Below are 17,994 nucleotides of genomic sequence, written 5' to 3'. Positions count from 1 at the left end.
TGTAAGGACCGGGGGTCTCCCTCCCCACTACCGCCAGACACCCCGGTGGAAGGATTTAGAGGGGACCACGGGAGGGACAAGGCTTCTCTGTCCGCCCTTCACACCTCCAGCCTCACGTTCACTTAGGCACATCACACAGACACTGGCACGCGCAGGCATCCATCCATCCATCATTCATTCAAATATTTATTGAGCACCTACTATGTACCCAGCCCTGTTCTAGGCACTGGGCATTACCACAGAGAACAAAATAGACAAATACATCTGCCCTCATGGAAGGTGACATTCCCGGGAGAGGGTACTTACACAGTCACACACACACACACTAATTCCTGGCAGGACCCCAGCCCCTTCCCTGGGTGAGCAGCCCCGTGGTTGAAATGACTGATAGACCCTCTTCTGCTCCGCTTCCTCCTGCCCAGCCAGGCCAGACCCTCAACCCACTCCATCACATCCTCAGGTCTCGGGACCATGGGGGACTCAGAGGGGAGACACAGTCTTCTTTCTTTCCTTTCTTTCTTTCTCTCTTTCCTTCCTTCCCTCCTTCCTTCCTTCTCTTCCTTTTCTTCCTTCCTTACTTTTCTGTTTTGTTTTTGCCCCCAATTCTGTCCACACCCATTCCCTCCCTCCCTCCTTCCCTCCCTTCTTCCTTCCTTCCTTTCTTTCTTTTCTTTTCTTTTCTTTCTTTTCCTTTTTCTTTCTTTCTCCTTCCTTCCTTCCTTCTTTTTCTTTCCCTCCCTCCCTCTCTCTCTCTCTTTTCCTTTCCTTTCTTTTCTTTTCTTTTTTTAATAGAGTCTTGCTCTGTCACCCGGGCTGGAGCGCAGTGGTGAGATCTCGGCTTACTGCAACCTCCACCTCCTGGGTTCAAGTGATTCTCGTGCCTCAGCCTCCCGAGTAGCTGGGACTGCAAGCATGAGCCACCACGTCCAGCTAATTTTCGTATTTTGAGTAGAGACGGATTTTCACCATGTTGGCCAGGCTGGTCTCGAACTCCTCATCTCAGGTGATCTGCTTGCCTCGGCCTCCCAAACTGCTGGGATTACAGACATGAGCCACCGTGCCCAGCTTCACACCCATTTCTTTTAAAAGGATCCTGTAGCAGGAAGAAAAACCCCTTTCATCCCGCTCCTCCGAGACTGTACCCCCTTGGAGGTATTTCCATCCTCCACTTGTCCGTGGCTGGAAATGCCCAGCCTGCTCCTGGCCCCCTGGAAGCCTCCCCACAGCTGGTGGTCTGGACTTAAGGATTGCTGAGCCACCGCCTCTCTGCCCATCACCATTCCATATTTAAGTGGAGCCCCTACATAGAAGGGCCTGGGGGCTTTATTTTAGTCTCCTTTTCAGGGATGTCGCGGGCGGGGGAGGGGGGTTCTTGGTGCTACAGCCCTCTCCCCACCCCTAAAGGGACCCCGACGCTATCTGCTGCCTTCATCACGTTATTAGTGCTTGACCCTGGCAGGGGACCCCACGGAAAAGATGGGGAAGAGCAAAATACATGGAGACAACGCCCCCTCCAGGATGCTCGCTGGGATTCCCACGCCCACCATTGTCCCCCACCCCGTGGCTGGGAGGGGCCTCTGAACGGAACAGTGTCCCCACAGAGCGAATAAAGCCAAGGCTTCTTCCCATGTGCCAGTCAGGCTGACTTGGGACGGGGATCGCCCGCCCTCCCCCAGGGAAGGAGAGAGCTGGGCAGGATTTGGGGTTGGGGGAGGCCCCCTTCCGTGCTCTCAGGGGCGGGGTGGAGTCCGTGACTCAATGCAGCGAGGCCTGGTGACTCAGGCCTGGGCTGGGGGCCAGATCGGCATATTTTCCGAAGAAAAGTGACTCTGGGGCCCTCCCCCCGGGACATCCCTCCCTCCCACCTCCTGTGGCGGGGGCCTGGGAACCAAGCCCTGGGGCGCGCGCGGGGTGTGTGTGTGTGTGTGTGTTTGTGTGTGTGTCTTCGGGCACGAAGTGCTCCCCTAGCCCCCGCCCTGCCCGGCAACGTGCCCTTGCACAACCTGGGTACATAACTCCCGACGCGTAACACCAGGGACATACTGGTTTCCTTGTCCACACGCGCTGCCAGGAGTGTGCGCGTGCTCACGTCCTGGGGGCTCTTCGCCAGAGCTGGGCAGCGCACCGTACGCGCCCGGTCCCGCGCACTTACACCCAGGCCACACCCACGGCGTCCCGGGACACGCTGGCCGCGCGCTCATCCCGCCCACGCGGGCCCAGTTTCGCGGCTCGCGGCGCCCCCTGGCGGACGTTCAGGAGACAGACAGGCTGTGGTCTCCAAAATCTCCGTCCCAGGCGGTCGGGCGCTCAGGTCTCGGGGCTACGATCCAGGGCCTGTCACCTTTCCAAAGCTCTGCGCAAGGATCCAGCTGAGTTCAGTTGTGTGTGACCATGAGTGTGGCGCCTTCCCTCTCTGTGCCTTTTTCCTTTATGAGTCCAAAGTGACTTTTATGAGGTCTGGTTGCCTTTGATTTGTTTTGTTTTTGAGACAGGGTCTTGCTCTGTCACCCAGGCTGAAGTACAATGCTGCAATCACGGCTCACTGCACCCTCCAACTCCTGGGCTCAAGCGATCCTCCCACCTTAGCCTCCTGAGTACCTGGGACTATAGGCGCACACCACCACGCCTGGCTAATTTTTAAATTTTTGGCAGACACAGTATCTCACTATGTTGCCCAGGCTGGTCTTGAATTCCTGGGCTCAAGCCATCCTCCTGCCTCGGCCTCCCAAAGTGCTGGGATTACAGGCGTGAATCACCACGCCCCCTGCCATGGATCCCTTTGAATGGCTGCCAGGGCCCAAGAGCCTCTGAGCTTCCTTCCTTATTTGTAAATAGCAAAGATGAGTTGATTCTAAGATGAAGCCTCAGAGGGCAAGGCACTAACAACAGCTAACACTCAGATGCCAGACGCAGCCTTAAGTGCTTTACATATGTTTAATCTTCTGCATGATTTATGAGGCAGATGTACCGTTATCATCCTTATTTTGCATATGAGGAAACTGAGGCACAGCGAAGTAGCCTGCTCAAGATGAACGATTCTTGAGTCTGCACTTCTAGGGTCCTAAAAGTGTATGTTTCTAACATTCCTCTAATGTTCTGTGCTTCCAACTTTGATATTCCGAAAGTTACTTGATTTCCAAGATCCTAGGATTGGAACATTTGAGATGACAAAACTGAGAGTGGAACATGTGCTGTGCAGAATCTGCCACTGACTGTTCGAAGAAAACGAGATTAAAAAATTATAAGGCCGAGCATGGTGGCTCACATCTGTAATCTGAGCACTTTCGGAGGCTGAGGAGGGAGAATTACTTGGTTCAAGACCAGCCTGGACAACATAGTGAGATCTTTGTCTCTTGAAAAAAAAAACTACATCAGTTTGGACCAGGAGTGGTGGTGTGAGGCTGTAATCCCAGCACTTTGGAAGGTCTAGGAAAGAGGATCACTTGAAACCAGATGTTCGAGACCAGCCTGGGCAACATGGGGAGGCTCCATTTCTACAAAAAATAAAAATAAAAAATTAGCCAGGTGTAGTTGCACGCTTCTGTGGTCGCAGCTACTTGGGAGACTGAGGTAGGAGAATCTCTGAGTTTAGGAGTTGGAGGCTTCAGTGAGCTATTACCCTTCCACTGCACTCCAGCCTGGGGGCAACAAAGTGAGACCTTGTCTATTAAAGAAAAAAATCAGTTTGAGCGAAGACCCCAGGCGGCCAGGTGTTCGGTTAAGGGCGAGAGCCAAGAAACTGCAACCTTCCCATCTCTCTTCTACCACCCGCCGCCGTTAGGAGTCTTCAGATCCCGCTGTAAAGAATGGAGGAAGGGGTAGCCATTTATCCTTTACCAAGATGACAGCCTCCTGGCAACTCCAGTTACTTTACAAATATGGCTGCCACAGGAAGTACGTCACGGAAAAGGGTGGGAAATCTGCGCGCGCACGCTGCAAAGGGGCTTTTTGGGACGCCAGCGGCTGAATTCTTTCTTTGACAAGATGGCGGCAGGAGGCCGTGGAGGTGGTGGGAAGCACAGCTCGAAAAGTGATGCCGATTCTGGTTTCCTGGGGCTGCGGCCTACTTCGGTGGACCCAGCGCTGAGGCGGCGGCGGCGAGGCCCAAGAAATAAGAAGCGGGGCTGGCGGCGGCTGGCTCAGGAGCCGCTGGGGTTGGAGGTTGACCAGTTCCTGGAAGACGTGCGGCTACAGGAGCGCACGAGCGGGTACGGGGGGCGGGACTTCCGGGAACTGGGGGTTCCTGTGCCCGGGTGCTAGGTCAGTCGTGTTTGCGTGGGTGGGTCGGTGGCGGGGGTTGGGGGGCAGCTGTCCCGGGGACCGCCGAGGAGATGGAGAGCATGGTCAGGGGACTCAACATGGGAAGCTGGAGAGCTTGATAGAGTTACCAGGTTTAGCAGATAAATATACAGGACGCTTAAATTTGGATTTTGGGTAAACGATGAATAATTTTTAGCATAAATACGTTCCATGCCTCCACCTTAGTTTGCTCCTTGCTATATATATGTGTGTGTGTGTGTGTCTATATATATATATGTTTTTGAGACGGAGTCTCGCTCTATCACCCAGGCTGGAGTGCAGTGGCGCTATCTCAGCTCACCGCAACCTCCGCCTCCCAGGCTCAAGCGATTCTCCTGCCTCAGCCTCCTGAGTAGCTGGGATTACAGGCGGGCGCCACCGCGCCCGGCTACTTTCTTTCTTCTTCTTTTTTTTTTTTTTTTTTTTTTTGAGACGGAGTCTCTCGCTTCTCGCTGTAGTCCAGCCTGGAGTGCAATGGCACGATCTCGGCTCATTGCAACCTCTGCCTCCAGGTTTCAAGTGATTCTCCTGCTTCAGCCTCACAAGTAGCTGGGATTACAGGCATACACCACCATGTCTGGCTAATTTTTGTATTTTAAGTAGAGACAGGGTTTCGCCATGTTGGCCAGGCTGGTCTTGAACTCCTGACATTAGGTAATCCACCTGTCCCGGCCTCCTAAAGTGCTAAGATTACAGGTGTGAGCCATCGCACCCGGCCTAATTTTTGTATTTTTAGTAGAGACAGGGTTTCACCATGTTGGCCAGGCTGGTCTTGAACTCCTGACCTCAGGTGATCCACCCTCCTGGGCCTCCCAAAGTGCTGGGATTACAGGCGTGAGCCTCCGCGCCCGGCAGTCCTTCCCAAATATTAAGTTCTGTAAACTGCAGAGCGAAGCCTTAGCTGGGAGGAGTCCCGTGGTGGGACTTGACTAAGAAGAGGAAGGCTGGGGCTGCCAGGTTAAATCTCTTTCCTCTCCAACATCTCTGGCTGATGTTCTGCATTTCTGTCCCCCAGTGGCTTGTTGTCAGAGGCTCCAAATGAAAAACTCTTCTTCGTGGACACTGGCTCCAAGGAAAAAGGTGAGGAGAGGCTTATGTGGTGGGGAATGGCCGTTATTCGTTGTTAGCCAGCTTACTGTAGCCTCTGAGATCTATGTTAATTTTGTGGCTTGGGAAGCAAATGTCTGCGGAAACGGTCAACCTTAACATAAACAAGGGGACCTCAAATGGGCAGAAAGTAAGCTGGAGACTAACTTAGAGAAGGTGGGTTTTTCTTTTGAGGTGTCAGTGATCTCCATGCACAGATAAGCTGCTGGGAGTCTGCCTTGATCAATAGGTTAGAAACACATTAAAGGATCTCTTTTCAGCTTGCAGAAAAATAAGTCAAGGACCTGCTTAAACAAATCAGTCCTGCTGGTCGTAGTGGCTCACGCCTATATTCCCAGCACTTTGGGAGGTTCAGGCAGCTGGATCACTTGAGGTCAGGAGTTCGAGACCAGCCTGGCCAATATGGTGAAACCCCGTCTCTGCTAAAAATACAAAGATGAGCCAGGTATGGTGGCGGGCGCCTGTAATCCCAGCTACTTGGGAGGCTGAGGCAAGAGAATCACTTGAACGTGGGAGGTGGAGGTTGCAGTGAGCTGAGATCGTGCCACTGAACTCCAGCCTGGGCGACAGAACAAGACTTTCTCAAAAAATAAACAAAATAAAGCTCACCTTGTTAACTAAAGCAAGACTGATTTATTATTACTATTATTTTTTTGAGACAGTTTTGCTCTGTCGCCCAGTCTGGAGTGCAGTGGTGTGATCTCAGTTCAAGTGATTCTCCTGCCTCAGCCTCCCAAGTAGCTGGGACTACAAGCTGCAACATCAAGCCTGGCTCTTTTTTGAGATGGAGTTTTGAGCCCAGGCTGGAGTGCAATGGCGTGATCTCAGCTCACCGCAACCTCTGCCTCCGAGGTTCAAGCGATTCTCCTGCCTCAGCCTCCCGAGTAGCTGGGATTACAGGCATGCCACCGCGCCCGGCTAATTTTGTATTTTTAGTAGAGACGGGATTTCTGCATGTTGGTCAGGCTGGTCTCGAACTCCTGACCTCAAGTGATCCGCCCGCCTCAGCCTCCCAAAGTGCTGGGATTCCAGGCATGGGCCACCACGCCCGGTCAAGCCTGGCTAATTTCTGTATTTTTAGTGGAGATGGGGCTTCACCATGTCAGCTAGGCTGGTCTCAAACTCCTGACCTCAGGTGATCCACCCGCCTTGGCCTCCCAAAGTGCTGGGATTATAGGCGTGAACCACCACACCCAGCCAAGATGAGCTTTAATAGGAACAAGAGGACCTGATTCAGTGAACAGGTAACACACTAGTCTTAACTTGCTTGCCTTATGTTGCCAGAAAGCAGGGTGGGGATCTGCTGAAAGAAGATGAGGAATGAGGGAGGGATTGTTCTGATGAGTAACAGTGTTTACTTCAATATGTAGAAAAACAGACTAAGAACAGATGATCTGCTCTAATGAAGGGCCTGGAAGCAAGTGAAGGTGTCTGCTTTGATGGAAAGGCTGATGGCTTTAATGAGCAAGAGAGTGAGCTTGTGTGAGATCAGTCAAAGGGTCTGTTTTAATGAAAACGAGAGGACCTGGTTTAGTGACCAGATAGAGTGGAAGGAGCTGCCTTGAGGTACGAGAGACTTCCAATAGGCAGGTAAAAAGTGGTTATTAGAGTCTGGGCGCAGTGGCCTACACCTGTAAGCCCAGCACTTTGGGAGGCCAAGGTGGGGCGGATCACTTGAGGTCAGGAGTTGGAGACCAGCCTGGGCAGCATGGCGAAACCCCGTCTCCACTGAAAATACAAAAATCAGCCAGACGTCATTGTACACGCATGTAATCCCAGCTACTGAGAAGTGCTTGGACCCGGGAGGTGGAGGTTGCGGTGAGCCAAGATTATACCACTGCATTCCAGCCTGGGCGACAGAGCAAGACTCTGTCTCAGGCCGGGCGCAGTGGCTCATGCCTGTAATCCCAGCACTTTGGGAGGCTGACGCGGGCAGATCACCTGAGGTCAGGAGTTCGAGACCAGCCTGACCAACGTGGAGAAACCCCGTCTTTACTAAAAATACAAGATGAACCGAGCGTGGTGGCGCATGCCTGTAATCCCAGCTACTTGGGAGGCTGAGGCAGGAGAATTGCTTGAACCTGGGAGGCAGAGGTTGCAGTGAGCCAAGATCGCACCAGTGCACTCCAGCCTGGGCAACAAGACTGTCTCAAAAAAAAAAAAAAAAAAGAAAGTGGGGTGTTATTAGAGAAGTCAGCCTTGAGTGAAGTGAGTCGATCTGGTGTGTGAACATCAAGGGCAAGTCAGTGACCTGCCTGTAATGAGCAGATGGGGAAGTAGTTATCGGCGTGCTCTGGCGAGTGGGAAGCTGCTTTGCGGGGCAGAAGGGAGGCAGTTTTTGGGTCCAGTAAGAAAACGTGGACAAAGATAATAGTGGTTGTGAGCAGTCGCAGGTCAGCCCCTGTGTGTCGTGGGTCTTCAGTGATTTCGTCTTCACAGCAGCCCTGCGAGGGAGGCATCGACATCCTCATTTTGGGGACACTGAGGAGCTTCGCCTCTTATGTGAGGTCCCACAGTCCATGCCAGGGCGTAATTCCATTCTAGGGCGTTTTGCTGTAGAGTTACTGCTTTTAACTGTTAGGTTTTTGAAGTAAAAACCGTAGGTACCTTTGTGGAGGAAAAAGGCAGTAAAAACCAGCGACCTAGAAGTTATGCTGAGAAGTGGCCGTCCTGGGTCCCAAGTCCAGTTCTCTGGCCCTCCCTGCGCTTCGGTGTCAACTGATCACTTGCTTTCTTCCTTTTTTTTCCCCCCTGAGATGAGATCTCACTATGTTGCTCAGGCTGGCCTCCAACTCCTGGGCTCAAGCGATCCTCCCACCTCAGCCTCCCAGAGTGCTGGGATTACAGGCGTGAGCCACCATGCCTGGTCCCCTTCCCTCTCTGTCTGGGAGACTCTGCTATGTGGCTGTGGGTGTGACTCTTCGTGTCCCCAGCATGGGGCCTGCCTCCTGCTGGCCTAGCACTTGGTGTGGAGGGTCAGGGCTTGGGCACCTTGGGCCTCACCCTGAGGGGCCTCTGCCTCCAGGTGGGAGCCTGGGGACCTCCAGGTCTCCTGGGGTGACTTGGATTCGGGTCTGGTGGCTGCCATGGAGCTGAAGGGGATGGGTGGTCTTTGCCGTGGGTAGGCCCGAGGCCTTGACTCGTTCTCTTTCCGACTCTCAGGGCTGACTAAGAAGAGAACCAAAGTCCAGAAGAAGTCACTGCTTCTCAAGAAACCCCTTCGGGTTGACCTCATCCTCGAGAACACATCCAAAGTCCCTGCCCCCAAAGAGTGAGTGTCCCAGCATCCCTGGGCCCTTCTTTCCCGCCAGACTCTGGTCCTAAAGGGTGTCCGGGGTTGGGGGATGGTAGGTGAGGGTCATTTGGAGGGTAGGGCAGGCACAGGGTCAGGTTTGGGCTTTGGAGCGCAGATTGGAGGGAGGGAGTCTGGGTGCCCTGGTGCTGGGCCGAGGCAGTGAGGAGGGGCCTGGACCCAGCTTGGGGCTTTGGGGTTGAAGAGGAGGGGCTGAGTGGGAGGCGTGTTCAGGAGGCACATCAGGTGGGTCTTGGGGCATGAGCGGGTGAGAGGGTGGACAGCTGGCCTTCCCCTGAGATGGGGATGTGGAGGAGGAGCGAGAATTTGGGTGATGCTGAGGTTGGTTTTGACATGGTGGTGTGAGGTGCCTGGGGGATGTCCAGGACAGGGCTGTTGCTTCGTTGAGTCTGGGGCTCAGAGGGGAGGGGAGGCCTAGGCAGGAGACAGATGTGGGGAGAGGGGTTCTCTGAAGAGGAAGCGGAGCGCTGCCTTTTGGAGAGGGGGTGCTGGAGCTGCCTTAATGGTGGAGGAAGCCTGACAGGGAGGAGGCCTGGCTGCTGTTCAGGCCGCCACCTCACCTGCTGCACTTGTGCCACCTCTCCCCGACCAGCGTCCTTGCCCACCAGGTTCCCAACGCCAAGAAGCTCAGGCGGAAGGAGCAACTATGGGAGAAGCTGGCCAAGCAGGGCGAGCTGCCCCGGGAGGTGCGCAGGGCCCAGGCCCGGCTCCTCAACCCTCCTGCAGCCAGGACCAAGCCCGGGCCCCAGGACACCGTGGAGCGGCCTTTCTACGACCTCTGGGCCTCAGACAGTGAGTGACCCTGCTGTCACCTGCAGATGGGGACAGGACTGCCATGTGCAGTTGTGTGTGTTGTGCACTGCACAGGAGTACAGTGCGAAAGGGAGTGCCCTGTGCTTTGGTGACCTCCCAGCAGAGTCACACGTCCTGAAGGGGCGGCTGTTTCCTACTCGTACTTTTCTTTTCCTGAGTTGTGAGGCTCCTGCCTTCAGCTTTGGTCTCCTCCACTTTCTGAACCTGTCCAGACACAGTTTTGTCCGGGTGATCAAGGCCCCTTGGGGTCTAGAATCAGTCCTTCCCTTGCCTGAGCTTCAGGGTCACCTTTTTGAAATGGGGAGGGATTGGGGGGAGCCCTTTGGTGCCTCTTCCATGCTGGGACTGTCCCAGCAGCTCCCCTCGCTGTATCCACAGACCCCCTGGACAGGCCGTTGATTGGCCAGGATGAGTTTTTCCTGGAGCAGACCAAGAAGAAAGGAGTGAAGGTGAGACATGTGGGAAGGGTGTCCTGGGTGATGGGAGGGCGAGGAGGACCGGGAGCTGCTGTGTGTTCCTGCAGTAGAGTCTCAGTCTCAGAACCCTTCCAACCCAGTGGCCGAGAACTCTGCTGGAGCTAGGTGGCTGGGATTCCTGTCCCGGCTCCAGTGCTGACTGATCCTGGGAACGTGGGCTAACCTTTCTGTGACTTGTGTCTTCCTCTAAAATGCAGATGAGGGCCGGGCATACTGGCTCACACCTGTAATCCCAGCACTTTGGGAGGCCAAGACAGGTGGATCACCTGAGGTCAGGAGTTCGAGACCAGCCTGACCAACATGGTGAAACCCTGTCTTTACTAAAAATATTTTAAAAAATTAGCTGGGCGCGGTGGCACGTACCTGTAGTCCCAGCTACTAGGAAGGCTGAGACAGGAGAATCGCTTGAACCAGGGAGGTGGAGGTTGCAGTGAGCCGAGATCATGCCACTGCACTCCAGCCTGGGCAACAAGAGCGAAACTCCGTCTCAAAAAAAAAATAAAATATAGATGAAATTGTACTTAGATCATGGGCTGGTGGGGAGAATTTAAAGAGGTAACGCATGAGAAGGTGGAGCCAGTGCTGGCAAGTGGCAGAAGTGTCATGGGTTTGAGTTTGGATTTGCAGCCGCTGCCGCCTCGAGCTGCTGGACCCCGAGTGTTAGAGCCCAGGTACTTACAATCTCCGGGGCTCAGCCAGAGAAGCCCTTGCCGGAAAGAACATACAATAGCAGCGTAGTGAGAGACCTGGAAGGGCGAGGGGCAGGCCATGCAGAGGTCCCAGGGAAGAGCCGCCAGGCTGCTGACAGAGGCTTTGAGGGGGGACCGAGTGTGTTCAGGAGCCGGGAGGAGGCGGGGGTGGTCCCGGAGGGAGTACAGGCCAGGCTTGGGGGATGATTCTGAGCGGGGCAGATGTGTGGGGCACCACCAGAGGGTTTTGTGGAGGGGAGGGGAGGACCCAGGTGGCCACTCTGGGGAGGTCACACTGGTGGGGCAGGTGTAAAGTGAGACCCCGGGAGTCAAGGGCATGAGAGTGGAGCCCTGAGCCAGCTGGGCTGGGGCTGCGGGTGACCCGGGACACAGTCGTGGGGCAGACGCTCCGGGCCTTGCCAGCGGTTGGGTGTGGGAGGAGCTTGAGGGGCATTCAGGTGACTCCAGGCTTCTGCTGGCGACTGACAGGGCCTTTGTGGGGCGGAGAGCAGATGGGGAGGGATGAAGAAAGCCTGGAAGTGGGCCGTGCGCCCAGGTCGCCCAGGCTTTCTTCTAAGGCGGGGCCCTCCTGACCGAATCACCCCCCAAAGGCCCTTGTCTGGTGACGTTACCACACTGCAGTTAAGTTTCAACACACAAGCCTGGGGGACCTTCCGACCTCACACGGCCTTACCCTGCCTCGGCCTTTTCTCCACAGCGGCCACCACGCCTGCACACCAGGCCGTCCCAGGCCCCCGCCGTGGAGGTAGCGCCTGCGGGAGCTTCCTACAACCCATCGTTTGAAGAACACCAGGTATGCCACCCCGACCAGGCCTCCCTCCTCAGCGGGCTCTGCCTCTCGGTCAGGGCTTCACTGGCTGCCTCCCTGTGCTGGGTGGTGCTGGGAACTCCAGAGTGACCCAGACAGCCCTGGGGGCTGTCCTCACGGTGCTCACGGTCCAGTGCAAGAGACCTGTTCCCAGATAATGATGAGCAGAGTGGTCGGGGCTGGGAGCCCAGACGGGGCACCTGACCCAGCCTGGGGGGTCAGGAAGAGCTCCCTGGAGGAGGGGACGCCTGAGCCGAGGCAGAGGCTGAGGGAGGAGTTTGCAATGGGAGGAGGGGAGTGAGTTTTCCAGGTGGCGGGAACAAAAGGTACAGAGGTGAGTGAGACCATGGCGCCTTCCAGGAAGCCTGTGGGACAGAGATGCAAAAGGCTGTGGTGACTCGGTGGCACACTGGCAGCCAAGTGACAGTTACTCACGGGCGAGGCTGGCTCAGCGATGGGGAAGTCTTGACTGGAGCCACTGTGCGTTTAGCAGGCATCTGTTGGGCACAGATACTGTGGACAAAGGGTACGAAAACCCCTCGCTTGGCCGGATGCAGTGCCTCACACCTGTCATCCCAGCACTCTGGGAGGCTGAGGCCGGCAGATCATTTGAGGTCAGGAGTTCGAGACCAGCCTGACCAACATGGTGAAACCCCGTCTCTACTAAATACAGAAAATGAGCAGGGCGTGGCAGCATGTGCCTGTGGTCCCACCTACTTGGGAGGCTGAGGTGGGAGGATTGCTTGCGCCCAGGAGGTCCAGGCTGCAGTAAGCTATGATGGCACCACGGCACTCCAGCCTGTGTAACAGAGCGAGACTCTCAAAAAACAGCCACAGCCTCCCTCGAGGAACACCCCTTCTCCTGGGATCACGTGACTGGGGAGACGCTGAGATGTTCGCGGTAGAGGCAGGATGCTTGCCCTAATCGCTTTCAGCGTTCATAAGAAGGCGATAGCCAGGAACAGAGGCAGCTTCCTCATCTGGGAGAGAAAAGTGTCTGCGGAAAAAAGCAACAGTGTGCTCACGTTTGAAAGGACGAGGGTGCCGCACGCTCACTGCCATCTGTTCCTGGACCAGATGTGGGAGGGGGCGTGGAGATCAGACATTCGCTTTTAGATTTGTACAGAACTACTTCGTAGAGATCAAATTCACTTACCATACAGTCAGCTGGTTAGAGTATGTGATTCAGTGGTTTTTAGTGACCCTTGTGTAACCATCCCCGCAGTCAATTTTAGAACATTTTCTCTGTCCGTAATTTTCTCTGTCACACATGTCAGCCGTCACCCCCACAATTCCCTATCTCGTGTGGACTTAGGCAGATGCCAGGCTTCCTGTCTCAGGGAGTTGGCCACCCCGACCAGTTCACATAAATGAAACTGTGGTCCAGGCGCGGTGGCTCACACCTGTAATCCCAGCACTTTGGGAGGCCGAGGTGGATGGACCACCTGAGGTCAGGAGTTTGAGACTAGCCTGACCAACATGGAGAAACCCTGTCACTACTAAAAAATACAAAATTAGCTGGGCCTGGTGGCGCATGCCTGTAATCCCAGCTACTCGGGAGGCTGAGGCAGGAGAATCGCTTGAACCCGCGAGGCGGAGGTTGTGGTGAGCCGAGATCGTGCCATTGCACTCCAGCCTGGGCAACAAGAGTGAAACTCTGTCTCAAAAAAAAAAAAAAAACAAGCGTACAGGCCAGACTGCCTTCACAGACGTGCAGAGCAGGTGTGAGGACGAGGGTTTGAGGTGCCCTCTGGCTCTGTGCAGGGTGGGGTGTGCTGGTAGACGGGGTGTGGGGAGGAAAGCCCGGGCCGGGGTGAGATCCGCGGGCACTAGGTGAGGGACAGATGGGAGGTAAGAGGGTCTAAGTGTCCCGGGAGAGGTTCAGAGACCGGTCCTCACTCCCGCCCCTCACAGACCCTGCTCTCAGCCGCCCACGAGGTGGAGTTGCAGCGGCAGAAGGAGGCGGAGAAGCTGGAGCGGCAGCTGGCCCTGCCCGCCACGGAGCAGGCCGCCACCCAGGTGAGCCGCGCACCTGCCCCTCCCTCCCCTCCCGGGCCTGCTACCTACCCCTGACGCTGCTCCCTGCTTCCCACCTCCCCAGGAGTCCACGTTCCAGGAGCTATGCGAGGGGCTGCTGGAGGAGTCGGATGGCGAGGGGGAGCCAGGCCAGGGAGAGGGACCGGAGGCTGGGGATGCCGAGGTCTGTCCCACTCCCGCCCGCCTGGCCGCCACAGAGAAGAAGACGGAGCAGCAGCGGCGGCGGGAGAAGGCTGCGCGCAGGCTGGTGAGCGCCTGGGCCGGCGGGGCCTGCTTCTGATGCCTCGCCCCCTTCCTTCTTTCCTTCCTCCCACCCGTGGGCTGTCCTGGGTGCTGCGGGCAGCCTGCCCACGCCAAGCCCTGTGTGTGGCGTGTGGTTTGGGCTGTTTGGGATCCTCACAGCTGAGACTCGTTTTCCAGCCTCTTCCAGGCAGGGCTCTGGGCTGGGGTGGGACGGGGGTCCCTGGCGCTTCTGTTTGAGGGGTGAGGTGCGGGGAGGTGTCTGCACCGCAGACCGGGGGAGGTGGGTGACGGGCTGAAGCTAGCAGCTGCGGGGAAGGCACTGGAGGCGCTGCTGACCTGATGGGGACGGGGTCAGGAAGGGCCTCCGGGGCAGGCAGATTTGTGCGGGGAGAGTTCCCTGTGTAGAGGGAAGGCCTCCCTGGGTGGGCAGCACTCGCCTGGACCCTGACCCTGCCCCGTCTCCACAGCGGGTACAGCAGGCCGCGTTGAGGGCCGCCCGGCTCCGTCACCAGGAGCTGTTCCGGCTGCGCGGGATCAAGGCCCAGGTGGCCCTGAGGCTGGCGGAGCTGGCGCGGCGGCGGAGGCAGCGGCAGGCGCGGCGGGAGGCTGAGGCTGACAAGCCCCGAAGGCTGGGGCGGCTCAAGTGAGAACCAGGCCCGGGGGTTCTGAGAGAAGCTGGGGGTGGGGGCCAGGTCCCAGGGCCTGATGCCTTCCTGCCTTTGTTCAGGAACTGCCCAGCCCTCCACCGGGAGACCACCTCTTCCCCCACAAAACCCCACATTCTCAGAGGCCCTTCCTTCTCCAGGAGGGGGCTTTGGACTGCGTGTCCTGGGCCCCGCAGGGGTGATATTTCTGAACACCCGCCCTGTTCCGCAGGTACCAGGCACCCGACATTGACCTGCAGCTGAGCTCGGAGCTGACGGACTCGCTCAGGACCCTGAAGGTGCTCATCGCTGGCGCCGCAGAGCCCTGTGCCCAATGATGACACCATCCTTGCTCCCCGTGCCCCCCAGGGGCTATGGGCGACACCATGGCTGCCCCTGGGCTGGGCCAGTGGGGCCAATGCCCAGGGGCTGAGGGCACAGGGTGCTGGGGGGGATCCCAGGGTGAGGGGCCAGGCTAGGGTTTGAGTCTGGGACCCTAAGAAGGCCTTTCCTTCCAGCTGGTCCCTGTTGCAGTCCCGGTCGCCTTCAGGACTAGAGGGACCTTCCTGAAGTTCAGAACCAACCCTGTCCCTCCCCTGCTCAGAACCTGCTGTGGCTCCCCAGTGCCCCTGAGGAAGCCCAGCTCTTCTGTCAGCCACACACCTGGCCTGGCCTGCCCTGGCCGTGGGGCTCCAGCCAGCTGTGCTCATGAGTGGACTGTGCCTTCTCCCTCTGACCCGGCCTTTGCCCTTGCTGTCCCCTTTTCTGTGTTGTCACCAGCCCACTTCCCATGACTCCTCCAAGCCCAGCTCAGAGATGGCCGTGGGTTGGTGGCTGTCATCCCAGTGCTGAGCCCCAGCAGCTGAGGGCCAGGCTGAGTCCCTGGTGCCCACAAGGCTCCCCTGGGGAGACTGCACGGGGCTGAGCTCTGCCAGGACCCCGAGGGGAGGTCCCAGGCCCTCGGGCTTCTGCCAGGCCCTGCTGAGGCCTCCCTCTCTGTCCCGCAGCCCGAGGGCAACATCCTTCGCGACCGGTTCAAGAGCTTCCAGAGGAGGAACATGATCGAGCCTCGAGAGAGAGCCAAGTAAGGGCGGCTGGGGCTGCTCTGGGGTGAGGGCATCTGGGGTTGGCCCCGGGCACTGACTGCTGCATTGTCCCTGCTCCAGGTTCAAACGCAAGTACAAGGTGAAGCTGGTGGAGAAGCGGGCGTTCCGTGAGATCCAGTGAGTCCATCCGGCTTCAGCACAAGGAAGGGAGCCCTTTCCCGCCCCACGGTGCCCACGGAGTCCCAGGGACCCTCCCAGAGTGTGGCCAGTGGCTGAATCACAACCCCTTGGCCATGCCCAGAAGAGGCCCTGAAACCAGAGCGGGGTTGGGAGGGTCCCCAAAGGGAAACTGAAAGGCAGGGAGTGTCAGGTGGGCAGGGGTGTGGGGCACCCTCTTACCCACCCTCAACCCCTCTTCTCTGTCCCCAGGTTGTAGCTGCCATCGGATGCTGGAGCCCCGCCCTTCAATAAAAAGTCCCTTTTAGCCAGTCAGTGAACTTCGCGTGTGGCTTGTGTGCCTCCTGCGGGCAGCTGCTCCCAGGTGCAGACTGCGTGTCCCCCTGTGGCGACAAACATGTAGGTGCCAGAACTCACTGCCAGAGCCTGGTGAGGTCCTAGGGTATGTCCGAAGGGGTCATCAGCCAGCTGGATCGTGGTCTGTCCAATAGCAGTGAAGTTGGCAGCCCTTCCAAGCCTGAGGAGGTCCTAAAAAGCCAGTGGGCAGAGGGTGCGGGGCGCACGGCCTGACCGGAGGTGGGAGGTGAAGCAGAGGTGAGGAGGAGGTTCCCCACTGGATTCCGACTTGGAGAATAGCCCAGTTCCTTCTGCTGTGGGTGACATAGCAGCTCTCGCCACACTGTAGGAGTGGTGGCAGTTGACCTCCGCCAGGCACCTGCTATCAGGTTTATGCAGGTGGATTCAGTCACTGAACTCGCAGCAGCCCAACCAAGGAGGGCTGTACTTACTCCCATTTTAAAGGTGAGGAAACAGGGCCGGGCACAGTGGCTCACTCCTGTAATCCCATCACTTTGGGAGGCTGAGGCGGGCAGATCACTTGAGCCCAGGAGTTTGAGACCAGCCTGGGCAACATAGCCAGACCCTATCTCTACCCAAAATTAGCCAGGTGTGGTGGGACGCACCTATGGTCCCAGCTACTGGGGAGGCTGAGGCAGGAGAATCACTTGAACCTGGGAGGCGGAGGTTGCAGTGAGCTGAGATCGTGCCACTGCACTCCAGCCTGGGCAACAAGAGTGAAACTCCATCTCAGGAAAAAAAAAAAAAACGCCGTCTGCCAAGGAGGCCGGCCTCTGACCCAGTGACTCTGTGCTCAGGGGTGACCGAAGGAAACTGCTGGAAATGGGGAGGAAGCTGTTAATGCCTGGAGACGGCCATCGGGGCGTCGGGCACCTTCCTGGATACCCGGGGGTGTGGGTGGTCACAGCCACTCAAGCACAAACCCCGTGGCCTGGACACTCAGTGTCCTCAGGAAGTCCTTGGTATTTAATTGCCTGGGGAAATGCGTCTGTTCCCATATGCGAAATGGAAGATCCACAGCAAAGATGTTTGTGTGTCTCTGCACAGAAATGGCAATTCACATCCGAATTTTATGTCAAAAGCCTAAAAGTACAGAACTGTGGGCACAGTGGCTTACCCCTGTAATCCCGTCATTTTGGGAGGCCCAGGCAGGAGGATTGTTTGAGGCCAGGAACTGGAGACCACCCTGGGCAACATAGTGAGACCCTCTCTCTAGAAAAACATTTTTTAGGCCAGTGCAGTGGCACTTGTAATCCTAGCACTTTGGGAGCTTGAGATGGGTGGATTGCTTGAGCCCAGGAATTCAAGACCAGCCTGGGCAACATGGCAAAATCCCATTGGTTTTTACAAAAGATGGAAAAAATTAGCGGGCATGGTGGTGCCCCAGCTACTCAGGAGGCCAAGGTGGGATGATCACCCGAGCTTCGGAGGTTGAGGTTGCAGTGAGCCAAAATCCACTGCATTTCAGCCTGGGTGAGAGAGAGACCCTGTCTAAAAAAAAAAAAACAAAAAAAACCACTTTTAAATTATTTAGTCATGGTGGTGTGCTCCTGTAGTCCTTGCTCCTCAGAAGGCTGAGCCTGGAGGGAGGTGGAGGCTGTAGTGTAGTATGATGATGTCACTGTGCTCCAGCCTGGGTGACAGCGAGACTAAAACAGAAAATATGGAACTCTGGTTAACAGTTTGCAAGCTGAATTTCACTAATGTCTGCAGTTCCTTTGAAAAATGTAAAACAGGCTGGATGCGGTGGCTTATGCCTGTAATCCCAGCACTTTGGGAGGTGGGTGGATCACTTGAGGGTCAGGAGTTCGAGACCAGCCTGGCCAACATGGTGAAACCCCATCTCTACTAAAAATAGCAAAACTCAGTCAGGCGTAGTGGCGGGCGTCTGTAATCCCAGCTACTTAGGAGGCTGAGGCAGGAGAATTGCTTGAACCGGGAGGTGGAAGTCACAGTGAGCCAAG

The 17,994-nt window shown here is 56.6% G+C and overlaps 1 protein-coding gene and 1 non-coding gene across 2 annotated transcripts; both read left to right on the top strand.

The window, feature by feature from the left end:
- Positions 1-3,948: 3,948 nt before the first annotated feature.
- Positions 3,949-15,988, top strand: NOP53 (NOP53 ribosome biogenesis factor). The gene is made up of 13 exons (XM_007997371.3): positions 3,949-4,208; positions 5,315-5,379; positions 8,569-8,677; positions 9,312-9,511; positions 9,911-9,981; positions 11,416-11,511; positions 13,441-13,545; positions 13,628-13,810; positions 14,274-14,449; positions 14,683-14,749; positions 15,458-15,534; positions 15,617-15,673; positions 15,926-15,988. The coding sequence occupies exons 1-13, from the start codon at positions 3,985-3,987 to the stop codon at positions 15,930-15,932; spliced, it is 1,437 nt and encodes a 478-aa protein (XP_007995562.3). The 5' UTR covers positions 3,949-3,984; the 3' UTR covers positions 15,933-15,988.
- Positions 14,779-14,888, top strand: LOC119621819 (small nucleolar RNA SNORD23). The gene has a single exon (XR_005238418.1). It is a non-coding gene; the product is annotated as a small nucleolar RNA SNORD23 (small nucleolar RNA).
- Positions 15,989-17,994: the final 2,006 nt, after the last annotated feature.

The sequence above is a fragment of the Chlorocebus sabaeus genome, chromosome 6 (assembly GCF_047675955.1).
Source record: "Chlorocebus sabaeus isolate Y175 chromosome 6, mChlSab1.0.hap1, whole genome shotgun sequence".
Taxonomy (NCBI): Eukaryota; Metazoa; Chordata; class Mammalia; order Primates; family Cercopithecidae; genus Chlorocebus; species Chlorocebus sabaeus.
This window is presented reverse-complemented; position numbering and strand designations above follow the sequence as displayed.

Excerpts from the sequence above, each read along its gene's own strand:
- NOP53 (XM_007997371.3), top strand. The coding sequence starts at position 3,985 with ATGGCGGCAGGAGGCCGTGGAGGTGGTGGGAAGCACAGCTCGAAAAGT. Across the intron at positions 9,512-9,910 it reads CGACCTCTGGGCCTCAGACA|ACCCCCTGGACAGGCCGTTG; the intron begins GTGAGTGACCCT and ends CTGTATCCACAG. Across the intron at positions 13,811-14,273 it reads AGAAGGCTGCGCGCAGGCTG|CGGGTACAGCAGGCCGCGTT; the intron begins GTGAGCGCCTGG and ends CCGTCTCCACAG.